General features: G+C 47.0%; 1 protein-coding gene across 1 annotated transcript in view; it reads left to right on the top strand.

Moving 5' to 3' along the window:
- LIMCH1 (LIM and calponin homology domains 1) overlaps positions 1 to 13,548 on the top strand; it is a 223,646-nt gene that overhangs the window by 190,359 nt on the left and 19,739 nt on the right. Inside the window, exons 21-26 of the mRNA XM_054163774.1 lie at positions 3,347 to 3,440; positions 6,207 to 6,379; positions 7,035 to 7,140; positions 10,456 to 10,530; positions 11,281 to 11,309; positions 13,438 to 13,521. Coding sequence (XP_054019749.1) covers positions 3,347 to 3,440; positions 6,207 to 6,379; positions 7,035 to 7,140; positions 10,456 to 10,530; positions 11,281 to 11,309; positions 13,438 to 13,521 — 561 coding nt within the window. The remainder of the gene's footprint in view (positions 1 to 3,346; positions 3,441 to 6,206; positions 6,380 to 7,034; positions 7,141 to 10,455; positions 10,531 to 11,280; positions 11,310 to 13,437; positions 13,522 to 13,548) is intronic.

Below are 13,548 nucleotides of genomic sequence, written 5' to 3'. Positions count from 1 at the left end.
CTTCTCTTCTCTTCTCTTCTCTTCTCTTCTCTTCTCTTCTCTTCTCTTCTCTTCTCTTCTCTTCTCTTCTCTTCTTCTCTCTCTCTTGAAAGAGTTTCTATAAATAACATCTATGTCATTACCTGATTCAACCTCATGGATGTAGGTTATGGGTAGTTTATTGCACTTGTGCAGTAAAGCTACAGGACTCTGCACCATGTTTAGGTTCCTGAGGTCACTCTAGACCTAGAGGTGATAAAAGTGCATCATGTCTGTGCATTCACTGAGCTTTTTAAACCCTCTGAGAGGCCAGTGGGGCTGTGCTCCAGTCAGCATTTCATTTCCCTGGGGGTGTGTAACACTCTTTAACACTTTCTGTCTCATCCTCCCTTTATAGCTTTAATGCCTCAGGGGTTGGAATTAAAGCTGAAATTATATTTTTTTTTGGGGGGGGGGGGGTGGGTGTGGGGAATGCAAAGGAGGGGAATTTTCCAGTGTGGACAGTTTCTTCTTGAAAGTGGAAGGCAGGTTCTATTGCTTTACCAAAGGGAGAAACAAAACAACAACCCAAACCAACAAACAACCAAACAACCCCCACCACCACCACCTACAATACAAACATTAACAATTGAAATTTGCAACCCTTTCTTTGGAAGGCCCTGTGCTTTGGAGCAGTGAGGAGTTGTTGGGTAGGTTCCTCTTGCTTTTCCAGGTAAAAATCTGCCTTGTTTAGGACAAACCCTGAGCTCTTGGTAACAGTCATTTCAATTTTATTTTTTTGTTTTGAAGTTTAATGGAGGTTGTAGAATGATAGAATAATTCAGCTTGTAAGACTCTAGCTGAGTCTTCTGCTCAAAGCAGGATCAGGCATGAGATCAGACTAGGTTGCTAAGGGCTTGTTCATGGGAGTCTTGAAATCTTCCAAGGACAGAGTTGGCACAGCCTGCCTGGGCATCCTGTTACGCTGCCTGGCTGTCCTCATGGAGAAAAGAAATACTTCTTTCTGCACTGAGCAAGGTTGAGAAGGGTTTCCAGTAGCTTCTTCCATGATTGCTGCCACATTAGTAGACAGACCTAAAGCTGAAAGAGGCATTTTCTTTATTTTTAGTGTTCTGTTGGGGCTTTCATTGAGAAGGCTCTCACAAGATGGGCTGGAAAAGGGAGAGGTGAGTTATGAAGGAGAGAAGGGCAACAGAATAGCATGGAGCATACCTGGGACACAGGACTTGGCACTCTTTGGAGCATTTCTCTGGGGCCTGTTTCTTAGCCTATGCTTCACCTCCAGCAGTGGTCCCTCCGTGGAGCTTGTGACACATGGAGGGGGAGCCCCAATCCTTGTTTGCTATTGGTGTAGATGTACTCACAAGTGGATGTGGTGGAGAGGAGGTTCTCAAACTTTCTGTGCTGCCTTTTTGGAGTGCATAGTTCACCCTCTGCCTCATCCACTTTGAGAACCACTTTTAGGCAGAAGGGAGGTATGTCCACAGAAGAGCAACAAAGATGGTGAAGGGTCTAGAGTACAAGTCTTAGGAGGAGTGGCTGAAAAAGCTGAGTTTGTTTAGCCTGGAGAAAAGGAGTCGGAGGGGAGACCTGAAAGAAGGGGATAGCAAGGTGGGTATTGCTCCTTCTTCCCAAGGAGCAAATGATAGGACGAGAGGAAATGACCTCAAGTTGCACCTGTGAGGTTTAGATTGGATAGAAGGAAAAATTCCTTCACTGAAAGGGTTATCATGCATTGGAATATGCTGCCCAGGGAAGGGATTAAGTCACCATCCCTGGAGATATTTAAAAGACACATAGGCATGGTTTAGTGGTGGACTTGGCAGTGCTGAGGTTTATGGTTGGACTCAGTCATGAGGATCTTTTCCAACCTAAATGATTCTGTGTGTCCCCATGGGGCAGAGGATTTGGATGGGTGGAGGTGAGGGTGCAGTGGAAGGCACCTGGCAGCGGGCAGGACAGAGAGCAGCCAGCCCCAGCAGGCACCAGAGGAGACACTGCCACTTCCAGAGGCTCATGGCGGTGATCTGGCGCCTGTCCTGCTGCGAGGTGGCGGCACAGCCCTTGGCAGCCACGGACTCCTTTGTTGTTCCCAGCATTGCCTGCTGGGTTTGCCCACTTTGCTGCCCCTGACCATGGCCCCGCACCAGTCCCTACCATTTCCTCACAAAGGCATCTTCCCAGACGCATTCCCTGCCCCTCCCAGAGCATGCCTCCCTCCAGAGAGAAGAGGGGCAGGAATTCCCAAGCAGTGCCAACAGACAGCTCTCTGGAGCCAAAGTGTGTCTGCAGGCATTGGCTTCCTCTTGGCACTGCCAGTAGACGTCCCATGATCAAGCTGTGACAGCCCAGGTCTGCTCTTCAGGGGGCATGGATGGATAAGCCACAGGCTCATGTGGGCCTGCAGGGATGGGAAATGGGTTCCCTGCAGGAGTTGGAGGTCTGAATCCTGCCTCCTGAAAAGAGGAAATTTCATCAGATTTCCTCCTTTGCAGCTGTTAAGAAGATGGAAGAGTGGGAGGAGGACAGGAAAGCGAGTCTACAATAGACTATTTCTGAAACACATTAGTTTTTCTTTCCAAAAGTAGACTGCAGCTGTTGAATGGGCCATTTTCTAAGCATTTCATGCATTAGAAGCACTGTGCTGTGCTCTGGCTGATTGGTTTGCTGCAGGTTTTCCTCCATTTGCCTACTGGGAAAGCGGATGTGTGGTGGAAGCTGCTAAACAGATCAGCTGAAGTGCTCCCCTTGTTTTGACAGCGTGGTTTTAGTTCTCCAGCAGCCTTGTCCTGGGTCAGGAAGCTGGCTCCTCAAAGGGATTTGGATTATTGGCTTGATACGCTCTCACCATATTTTTTCAGTCCTCCCCGAACAGTTTTTCAAGTATTTCATTACCTCAAATACTGACTCTGGCTTTTCCCTTCAGATAACAGATTGTTTGGACAACCGTGAAATAAAGGAAGTATTTAATTACTCTGCCGCTTTTCAAGCTCCAGTATGTGCTGGCTATTTGCTAATGCATAGGTTTGTCTGTTATTCTGGAAGAGGAAACTAGGGGTGAAATGTATGCTTATCTCCTGCTAACACAATCCAAGATAGCCTATAGTTTTAAAGGCTTGGAGGAGCTCTTCCAGACCAACTGCATGATGGTTGCTGATGAATGGTTGGAAAAGGAGATTAAAGCCCAGTGATTCCACACCCAAGCGGTGCATACTGCTCTGAAACGTACTCCCCAGCTCCCTACCGAGCTCTAAACCATTCTGGTTTAAACACATTACAAAGAAGCAGCAAGTACTGCCTTGGGGAATTAACATATCCTTTTATTTCCACTCTGGTCACTGTGTTTCTACTGTATTATTCTCTGCAGGCCTCCACAGTGGCAGCAGATGCAGCCACCAGCCAGCAGGTCGATGCCAGTCCAGGAAGCGCAGGACCTGTGAGCCCAGCGTGCCCATCCCCAGGTGGGTTGTTGGTTGTTGCTGCTGCCCTTACCCCTGCCCTTGCCCAGTTTCATCACTAAGTGCATGATCAGCAGCAGCACCGAGAAGGTTTATTAGAAAATGCAGCAGAGGCCAGAGATCTCAACAGGAGAAAGACATTTTTCACACTAAGAATGTTCATCCATTGCAACAGCGTGGTTGAGTCTCCATAGCTGGAGGTTTTCATGGTGCAGCTGAACAGGTTGCTGGGCAATCTCTTCCAGGCTCCCTTTCACAATGAAAGGTGGGACCAGATGATCTTTTGAGGTCCTTTCCAACCTGGTCTGTCCTGTCATTCTGTGGTTGAAATAACACACCTGACTTAACGTCACTCAAGATGCTCCTTGTCTGCTTTGTTGTTTGTGTGAATGCTGGTGCCACAGCATACTGTAAAGCAGAAAGCAATCAGGACAGAAACTCTCAAGTCAGTAATAGCTTCTGTTTAAGACTTTTTGTTGTTTTGGTTGTTTTTTCCCCCCCCAAGACACTAAGAAATGGGGAAGGAGAACAAGAAAGGGCACTTTAGTCCTTGTAAGGGCTTTAAAATGGATGGTATTATGCAAACTCTTGATTTTCTGCTTTAAAGCCGTTACGCATGGTTCCTACTCTGGGGAAAGGAATTTGCTGGTAAAAACTCACTCTGTTTTCTTCAAAGGGGTGTTTCTGAAACCTTACCTGGGGGCAGACATTTTGTCCACTGCCCAGTACTTTTTTATGTCTTTCTTTGTCACTCAGTTTTTCAAATGGGTCTACCAAATTTCAGCTTGCTGTGGGTGCTATTTGAAGCACTACAGGAGAGCTCTGGCTGTAATTGGTATGTAAACATAATGCTCCTATTTCTTGAGGATAAATGTGACTTAAACAATTGAGCTTTGCCCTCAAACATCAAGGAGAAAGTTCTTCACAGAGAGAGTCGTTAGCTGTCGGAAGGTGGTGGAGTCACCATCCCTGGAGGATTGGACATGGCACTTGGTGCCATGGTTTAGTAGTCATGAGGTCTTGGGTGGCAGGTCAGACTTGATGATCTTTGAGGTCTCTTCCAAACATTGATTCTATGATTCTAATGGGGTATTAATTCCCCAAGATTAGAAGCGTATCCAGCCTTGTCTTTATGTGCTGCAAGACTGAAGCACGTGGGCTGTTAACGAGAGCTCCTTAGCTGGCTTTAGTACTTTGGCTCCTAGATACCAAAACACAGAAGTTAACAATCTTCAGTTGCACCTGCCAGGTAATGTAGAAGCTGTAGTCTTGTGATGAACAAGCCAAATTCTCCCCTCAATAATCAGCAGTGACGAGCTGGTGGTATTTGTCTACAAATCACAAAGCCACCTTGTGGCTGGCTCCACAGCTGTCCTAGCTGCTAAACATTATTGAAAGCAAAGTTTAATCTTGGCTGGCAAGGAAAACTGAGATAGCATTGCAAACACTGAAATGGTAAAGGAGCTGCGTTTTCATCGTGTCTGCTTTGGAGGGATAGATGTGATACAAACTGTGTGACCTTCATGCACAACAAGCAACCTCCTTTGCTGTTCAGTACAAACCAGATACCTCTGTGCTGGGCCCCCTGTGCCACTAGTGGTGTGGGGAATGTTCCAAAATAGTGTGCACCTGACTGGCAGCAGGAACAGCTCTTGTCTCTGCTTGTGTGCAGGTTCTTAGTGGAGCCTAGGGTGCTTTTCTTTCTTAGCTCACTCTCCTAGCCTGTCAAAAACATCCATTCAGAAGCTGCCACTGCTGCTGAGGATGGAAAGGGGACAGGATCTGAAGCTGAGATTCTGTTTTAGAGGTTAGAGAGATATCTGGGTGCTGGTGAACTGCTTGGGATACTGGCAACAGCTCTGCTTCCAATGGTGGCACCAGTAGTTTAGCTGTCACAGTCCTCAGCTGTGGGCTGTTGCACTCCTTGTTCCTTCTGTAATCCAACATGAATTTAGTATCATAGAATGGTTTGGGTTGGAAGGGACCTCCAAAGGTCATCTAGTCCAGCCCCCTCTGCAGCAAGCAGGGGTATCCTCAACTAGATCAGAATGCCCAGAGCCCTGTCAAGCTTCACTTTGAATATCTCCAGGGATGGAGCCTCAACTACCTCCCTGGGCAATCTGTTCCAGTGTTCCACCACTCTCACAGTAAAGAGCTTGTTCCTAACATCCAATCTAAATCTGCTCTTCTCTAGTTTGAAACCATTGCCTCTCATCCTGTCACCACAGGCCTTTGCAAACAGTCTCTCTCCATCCTCCTTGTAGGCTCCCTTCAGGTACTGGAAGGTTGCTATTAGGTCTCCCTGCTCGAGTTTTTGTAAGATCTGAATGACCAGGAGGTTATTCCAGCCCAAGGCTTCCTGTTAGTACAATGTATGCTGGCTGATGCTTGGTAGAAACAGGCAAGCTGAAATGGCCTCCAGGGCTGACACTGTGATACAGCTTCTTGTCTGGGTAGCATCATAGAGATCTGTACCTCAGTAGGTGTGTTGTGGGCTACAGCACATCTCAGCTAAAGAAGAGCATCTGAAGTAATTTGGGTGACTGTCCCCAAGAACTGTCTTGCTGTCTTTGTTGACCATGATGCCCAAGCACCTACATTTTTTCTTCTCTGAGAGGTTAATTTTGCCTTTGTTGGAGAAAGAAGAATTTTTTACCCAAAAAACTTCCAGTATATTCAGTGAGAAATTGGAATGTAAGAAATAGATCTACGTTTTCTTGGGAAAACTATCTTAACCTTGCAGTATTCTCTTCCATCTGTATGAATTAGGTTCAGATCAAAAGCAATTCAAGTCAACTGCAGCTTGTGCCAGCCCTGTTGTGAAGAGATTAGAATTTCTCCCTAGTCCTGTCCCTTCAGAGGAAACAGCGTCAAGTGAGAAGGATGTGAAGAAACCCGAAAGGGAGCAGCAGAAGGAACCAGAGATCCCTGCTACACCAGAGGTATGTACAGGGAGGAAAAGAAAGAGTAGAAAACAAAACAAAAAGAAAGCTCTCACACAGAAATATTTATTGTGCAAGTTGATATTTTTCTCTGTACAATGTCACTTCAGGAGTTCATTCAAAACAATCTGTCAGGGAAGATGGTTTCTGTGTGAAATCCTGTGGCTATCAGACAGGTTCCACTCCAAATGAACTCCCCAGAGTCTGCTTGTAGTGTTTGAACCTCTAAACTGGCCAGAGCAAAAAGGAGAACTTGACCTGCAAACCCCAGTCCCACCATGTGCTGGGAGGACAGAGTATCTGGAAGCTGCAGGCAATGGTGTTTACCCTCTTAGTCCTCTTGAAATGCTGAGCAAGTACAGGTGGTGGCAAAGGTGACAAATGGCCGTGATCATACTGCACTGTCAGTTAAGTTAGATGCTGGTCCTGGGTTAGGGTCAGCTTTGGTGTGCAGAGCAGCAAGAATGTCAACAACAAACAGCTGACAGTTATTTCCAGGACCACAGTGCTACAACTTCATGTTGTAGCTCTGGAGACAAAGGCTTCATCTTTAATAAAGTCGATTCAGAAGAATAAGTAGAGTGGGTTTATGTTAACCTTCAGTTGAACCTGCTGATTTTTTAATATCATTTTCTGCTCCCAAATGTCTGAACAGGTGATGAAACCAAAAGCCCTGGAACAAGAGGGGAGTGTAGTATTGCCATTTCTAAAGAAACTACCTGAGACCAGCCAGGTTACTCTGCAGTATTCTGGTCTACAAGGTGAGCAAAAAAGCATTTGGAGAATTCAGTGGGACAGTAACTGAATGTGTGCATGTGGTGTTCATCAAGAAGTGCCTCAACCTGGAGGGTTGTGGAGCTAAAATGGTTATTTTCTAGTTGGGTCTAACTGGTACTGGTAGTCTGGGTTCTGTGATGCAAAGGACTCTTTTGGCTGCTCCCCTTAAATATAGCAGCAGAATTGTGACAAGGGGGTGAAAGTAGAAGGGAAAGCCCTATCTTAGAATCATAGCATCAGTCAGGGTTGGAAGGGACCACAAGGATCATCTAGTTCCAACCCCCTTGCCACGGGCAGGGACACCTCACACTAGAGCAGGCTGGCCAGAGCCTGTTCCAGCCTGGTCTTAAACACCTCCAGGGATGGGGACTCAACCACCTCCCTGGACAACCCATTCCAGGGCTTCACCACTCTCATGGTGAAGAGCTTCCTCCTCACATCCAGCCTGAATCTCCCCACCTCCAGCTTCATTCCATTCCCCCTAGTCCTGTCACTACCTAATATCCTAAGAAGTCCCTCCCCAGCCTTCTTGTAGGTCCCCTTCAGATACTGGAAGGCCACAATAAGGTCACCTTGGAGCCTTGCACTTACCTGGCTTAGCAATAAAAGCTGTATTACATCAATGACTATTAAATTTTATTAATACTGCTGCTCAGACATGAAAATGCCTTAGCAACTGGTTTTATCTCACAATTAAAACTTCCGGAGCAAAATTCTGCACTCAGCTGCTCCTGTGGAGCTCCTTCTTGCAGATGAGCAGTACACGTGCCTGGCCACCTCCCTGAATTTGGCTTGTGCCCACCATGAGTTCTTGCAAAGCAGAACTTTCTTGGGTTTTTTGCCTTCATGACAAAGTTCTGATAATCATAGAAGCATAGAATTGTTAGGGTTGGAAGGGACATCAAGGATCATCCAGTTTTAACCCCCCTGCCATGGGCAGGGACCCCTCACACTACAGCAGGTTGCTTACAGCCACATCCATCCTGGCCTTCAAAATCTCCAGGCATGAGGCTTACACCACCTCCCTGGGCAATCTGTGCCAATCTCTCACCACCCTCATGGGGAAGAACTTCTTCCTAGCAACCAAGCTGAATCTACCCATTCCTAATGTTTTTCCATTCCTTCTAGACCTATCACTCCCTGACACCCTAAAAAGTCCCTCCCCAGCTTTCTTGTAGCCCCCTTCAGATACTGGAAGGCCACAATTAGGTCTCCTTGGAGCCTTCTTTTCTCCAGACTGAACAGCCCCAATTCCCTCAGTCTGTCCTTATAGGAGAGGAGCTCTAGCCTTCTAATTATCCTCATGACCCTCCTCTGGACAAGCTCCAGCACATCCAGATCCTTCCTTTATTATTTAATAGTTTGATTTTATGTTGAAATTATAGCTGCATATATGAAGGTATGGTGAAAGAAAGAGAAAAATCTTTGAGTTTTCTTTCCCCTGAGAATTTTATTAGGTTGTTAGTGTCTGTGTAGGCAGTACACAGATTATCCCAGTTTTCAAGGTTGGAACTGCTGAAAGTGTTGGAAAACGGGATTGTCTGAGAAGGGGTAGAAGTCCCACTTGTTTTAAGCGGGGAGGTGCTTTCCAAAGAGGCTTGGGGAGCGATACCATTTAACGTTAGGCAAGAATCAATCCAAACATCCAGTAGCAGCTGGTTGGTCTCTGCTGTTTTCTGAGGGATGCTGAAACACTTGGCTGCTCTCTAGCGTTCACAGCACGTACAGCTCTGAAAGGATCTGAGAGTCCTTTAAAGCCTCTCTCGCGAGAGGAATGGATGCAAGCACGACGCAAAGGCTTCAGAGGCTTGAAGGAGTGGCTGCCCTTGACTGGCATTACTGTACCAGAGCTCTCCTGTAACGTCAAGTGCTGTAGAATCATAGGATTGTTGTAGTTGAAAAAGACCTCTCAGAGTGCAGCCCATCAACCTAACAGCCATGGCTTTTAAACCATATTCTGAACTGCCAAGTCCACATGTCTCTTGAACACCTCCAGGGATTCTGACTCCACCACCTCCCTGGCCAGCCCCTTCCAATGCCTGGCCACCCTTTCTGTAAAGAATTTTTTCCTAGTATCCAACCCAACCCACTCCTGCTGCAATTTCAGGCCATTTCCTCTTGTCCTATCACTTGGTGCTAGAGAGAAGAGACCAACCTCTGAACCTCACTCCAAGCTCCTTTCAGGGAGTTGCAGGGAGTGAGAAGGTCTGTCCTCCAGACCAAGCACTCCCAATTATTCCTCACCATCCCTGTTCTCCATACTGTTCACCAGCTTTGCTGCCCTTCTCTGAACCTGCTCCAGTACCTCAATGTCCTGCTTACAGGGAGAAGCCCAAAACTGAGCCAAATACTCACAATGAGGCCTCACCAGTGCTGAGCACAGGGGCATGATCACTTCCTTATCCTGCTGGTCACACTATTCTTTATCCAGGCTAAGATGCTGGCAGAAAGGGCCCTAAGGGTACTGGTTGAGCAGCTGAACAAGAGCCAGCAGTGTGCCCAGGTGGCCAAGAAGGCCAGTGGCATCCTGGCCTGTATCAGGAATAACGTGGCCAGCAGGAGCAGGGAAGTCATTCTGTCCTGTACTCAGCAGTGGTTAGGCCACACCTTGAGTACTGTGTTCAGTTCTGGGCTCCTCAGTTTAAGATGTTAAGATGCTCAAATGTGTCCAGAGAAGGGCAGCAAAGATGGTGAGGGGTTTGGAGCTCAGCCCCATGAGGAGAGGCTGAGGGAGCTGGGGTTGATTAGCCTGGAGAAGAGGAGGCTCAGGGGAGACCTTCTTGCTCTCTCCAACTACCTGAAGGGAGGTTGTAGCCAGGTGGGGGTTGGTCTCTTCCGCCAGGCAACCAGCACCTGAACAAGAGGACACAGTCTCAAGCTGTGCCAGGGGAGGTTTAGGCTGGATGTTAGGAAGAAGTTCTTCCCAGAGAGATTTGCCAGTGGAATGTGCTGCCCAGGGAGGTGGTGGAGTCACCACCACAGGAGGTGTTTCGACAAAGAGAGGGGATGAGGCACTTAGTGCCATGGTTTAGTTGATTAGATGGTGTTGGGTGATAGGTTGGACTCAATGGTCTCAAAGGTCTTTTGCAACCTGGTTAATTCTGTGTTCTGTTGACCTTCTGGGCCACCTGAGCACATTCGAATCCAGAGGGGCCCATCATAAACCAGGCGCAAGTGGGCCAAATCGACTGTGGGGGAAAATTCCCTTTTTGTGGCCAAGGCAGCTCGAGTTGGAGAGTCCATCATCACCTTTTGACCACGCTGTGTTTCTTGTTTTGTCTCGGTGCCGGTGCCTGCAGAGCCGGCCCGCGGGGCCGCGCTCCCGCTTAGGCTTCGCAACAGCTGGCGGCGCTCACAGTTTTTCTCGCAGTCAGGTAAATGCGGCGCTCAGACCAGCTTCCGCCCTCTCCGCTGCCTCCAGCCGCAGCTGTCTTCGGACGTGGGGCTGGGGGTGAAAGCTGATGATCACGGGGGACCTGTTCTACCTCTTGCTTCTGTAGAAAGTGTCTCTTCCTGCTGCACAGTTGACAAAGAGCTGTTGGGTTGCGCATTGGTGCGAAGCTCTGGTTTCAGGCACCCAAACGGAATCACTTGCCTAGCAATATTTTGTTGGGTTTTTTTCCTTCCCTTTCAATTTTCTTTCAATCAGCCTAATTTTCAAAGGCGTTTGGATAGCAAATGGCAATGGTTCTCTTGGTAACTGTGGCTCTTGAGTAGCATAGTCCCATCCTCTTAGCTGCACTGTGCTTTTTCCTTCCTTGTGCTGAATCACGAAGGGAAAAGTAGATGGAGGTAGGTAACACTCAGTGTCCAAACACTGCTTGATGTCTGCAGCCAGAAGTAGATGGCATTAGCTAGAGGTAGAGTAGAAGCTACTGTTAGTTAGTCTTGTGCTCCTCTATACCCAGATACAAAGTAGTCCTGTTGGTGACGGGTGTGATCTGTTTCTGTGGGTTATTTGCTTGCCATCAGTCCTTGCATTTGGGCATGGGAGCCAATAGGAAACTAACATGAAGCGGTCCTATACAGATCGAAAGTAGCTTTGATTGCAGGCTAAGCCCATCTTCTTGTAATGTTAAATCTGATCTTTCCTCTTTCTGTCTGTTCTTGTTTGTTTTTAATAGCTGATTCTGATAGCGGTGACAAATCAAACGTGAGTACCTTTATTTGCATTGTTGTTTGGTTTAGAGATGTGTTTAGCACGTGAATGTTTTATGCTAACTCTCTTTGAATAGCCCCAAATCAGAATGGGATTTATTTATTTATTTGCTTTTCAATGGAATAAGAGAGAAAAAATACAACCCAAATCAAGACATGGTCTAAATCTGGTATTTATGCATTCCCCTCTTACCTGGAGGGACTGGCAGCTATACAGTACTCAGTTGCTGACACCGCTAAAGCTTCACAATCTCAACACAATGTGTAACTCTAAATTATTCATTTTGGTTTATATACATTAAAATTCCAGGAGACCACACTTCTACTGTCTACTCAATGAAAAAAAAAAAAAAAAGCCATTGCAAATGCTACTCTTAAGCACAAAGTATTTCATATTCTGTTTGTCACCAAAAATAGACATCACAGAATCACAGAATGTTAGAGGTTGGAAAGGACTTGGAGAGATCATCCAGTCCAACCCCCCTGCCAGAGCAGGATCACCTAGAGCAGATCACACAGGAACACATCCAGGCATCTCTTGAATATCTTCAGAGAGGGACACACCACAACCCCCCTGGGCAGCCTGTTCTAGTGTTCTGTTACCCTCACAGGGAACAAAATTTTTGCTTCTGTTTCCAAGGAACTTCCCGTGCCTCAACTTCCACCATTGCCCCTTGTGCTGTCATTGGGCATCACTGAGCACAGCCTGGCTCCTTCCTCTTGGCACTCACCCTTTACATATTTATCAACATGAATGAGGTCACCTCTCAGTCTCCTCCTCTCCAAGCTAAGGAGCCCCAGCTTCCTCAGTCTCTCCTCTCTTCCTATCAGATTCAAATACAACTCTGAGTGGAAAGGAGTCTGATGTCAGGTGTCTAAAATTGCCCTTGACTGTAAGGATTTTAACCATGTCTTGTGTAATGGGATCCTTAGTGAAGCCTGAGATTCTATTTCATTATGGATAAAAAATGGATGCAAAGCTATAGGCTGTTGTGCTGGCAGCCATGTGAAACGAGAAAGGTTGTGCAAATACAAACTGGTTTGCATGTTGGGCAGAAAATTACAGAGAAGCAAAGTAGATGCTTTCTTTAAATTTGAGTACCTGCAAGTATTTGTGTTCAGTGCTGCTTAGAGCTTTCTTCCAAGTAATTTTTCCCTTCCAGTTAAAGTTTCTCAAGCCTTTCCTTGCAAACCAAATGATTATTTTACCATTTCAACACCTGTGGCAATCCCAAGTGTCAGTGAAGCTAAGGCTATTGTCTGCTCTCTAAGAGAACCAGTATCATAGAATCACAGAATTGTCAGGGTTGGAAGGGACCTCAAGGATCATCCATCATCCAGGCAGGGACCCCTTACACTAGATCAGGTTGCTCATATCCAGCCAGGCCTTAAAACCCTCCAGGGATGAGGCTTCTACCACATCCCTGGGCAACCTGCTCCAGTGTCTCACCAGCTTCATGGGGAAGAATTTCTTCCTAACATCCATTCTGAATCTACCCATTTCTATCTTTTTCCATTCTCCCTAGTCCTATCACTCCCGGACACCCTAAAGTATCCCTCCCCAGCTTTCTTGTAGCCCTCTTCAGAGGTGTCTTCAGAGCCTTCTCATCTCCAGACTGAACAGCCCCAACTCCCTCAGTCTGTCCTCATAGGAGAGAAGCTCCAGCCTTCTGATCATCCTCGTGGCCCTTCTCTGGACATGTTCCAGCACCTCCAGATTCTTCCTGTAATAGAGGCTCTAGAATTGGACACAGTGCTCCAGGTGGGGTCTCACCAGAGGGGAGTAGATGGGAGTAAACACTTCCCTCGACCTGCTGGCTATGCTTCTCTTGCTGCAGCCCAGGCTGCAATTGGCTTTCTGGGATGCAAGTGCACACTGCTGGCCCATGTTGAGCTTCTCATCCACCAGCACCCCCCAAGTCCTTTTCTTCAGGGCTGCTCTCAAGCCACTCCCTGCCCAGCCTCTATTGGTGCTTGGAATTGCCCCAATCCAGATGCAGAAATCTAGTTCTCAGTTTCCCATTTTAACATCATCACCAAGGGTAGGCCAGATGAAGTGCAGCTTTTTCTGGTAGACTTGTGTAGTGTCAAAGTCTAATAGCTTGGTTTTTATTCACACAAAGCGTTTCAACTTTTGGTCCTGGGATCCGGAAGAAGAGCGAAAGCGCCAGGAGAGGTGGCAGCACGAGCAAGAACGCTTGCTTCAGGTAGGGAAGAAACTCCATGTCTTCCAC

Source organism: Dryobates pubescens, chromosome 1 (genome assembly GCF_014839835.1).
Source record: "Dryobates pubescens isolate bDryPub1 chromosome 1, bDryPub1.pri, whole genome shotgun sequence".
Lineage (NCBI taxonomy): Eukaryota > Metazoa > Chordata > Aves > Piciformes > Picidae > Dryobates > Dryobates pubescens.
The sequence above is the reverse complement of the archived record's forward strand: the minus strand, read 5'-3'. Positions and strand labels throughout refer to the sequence as shown.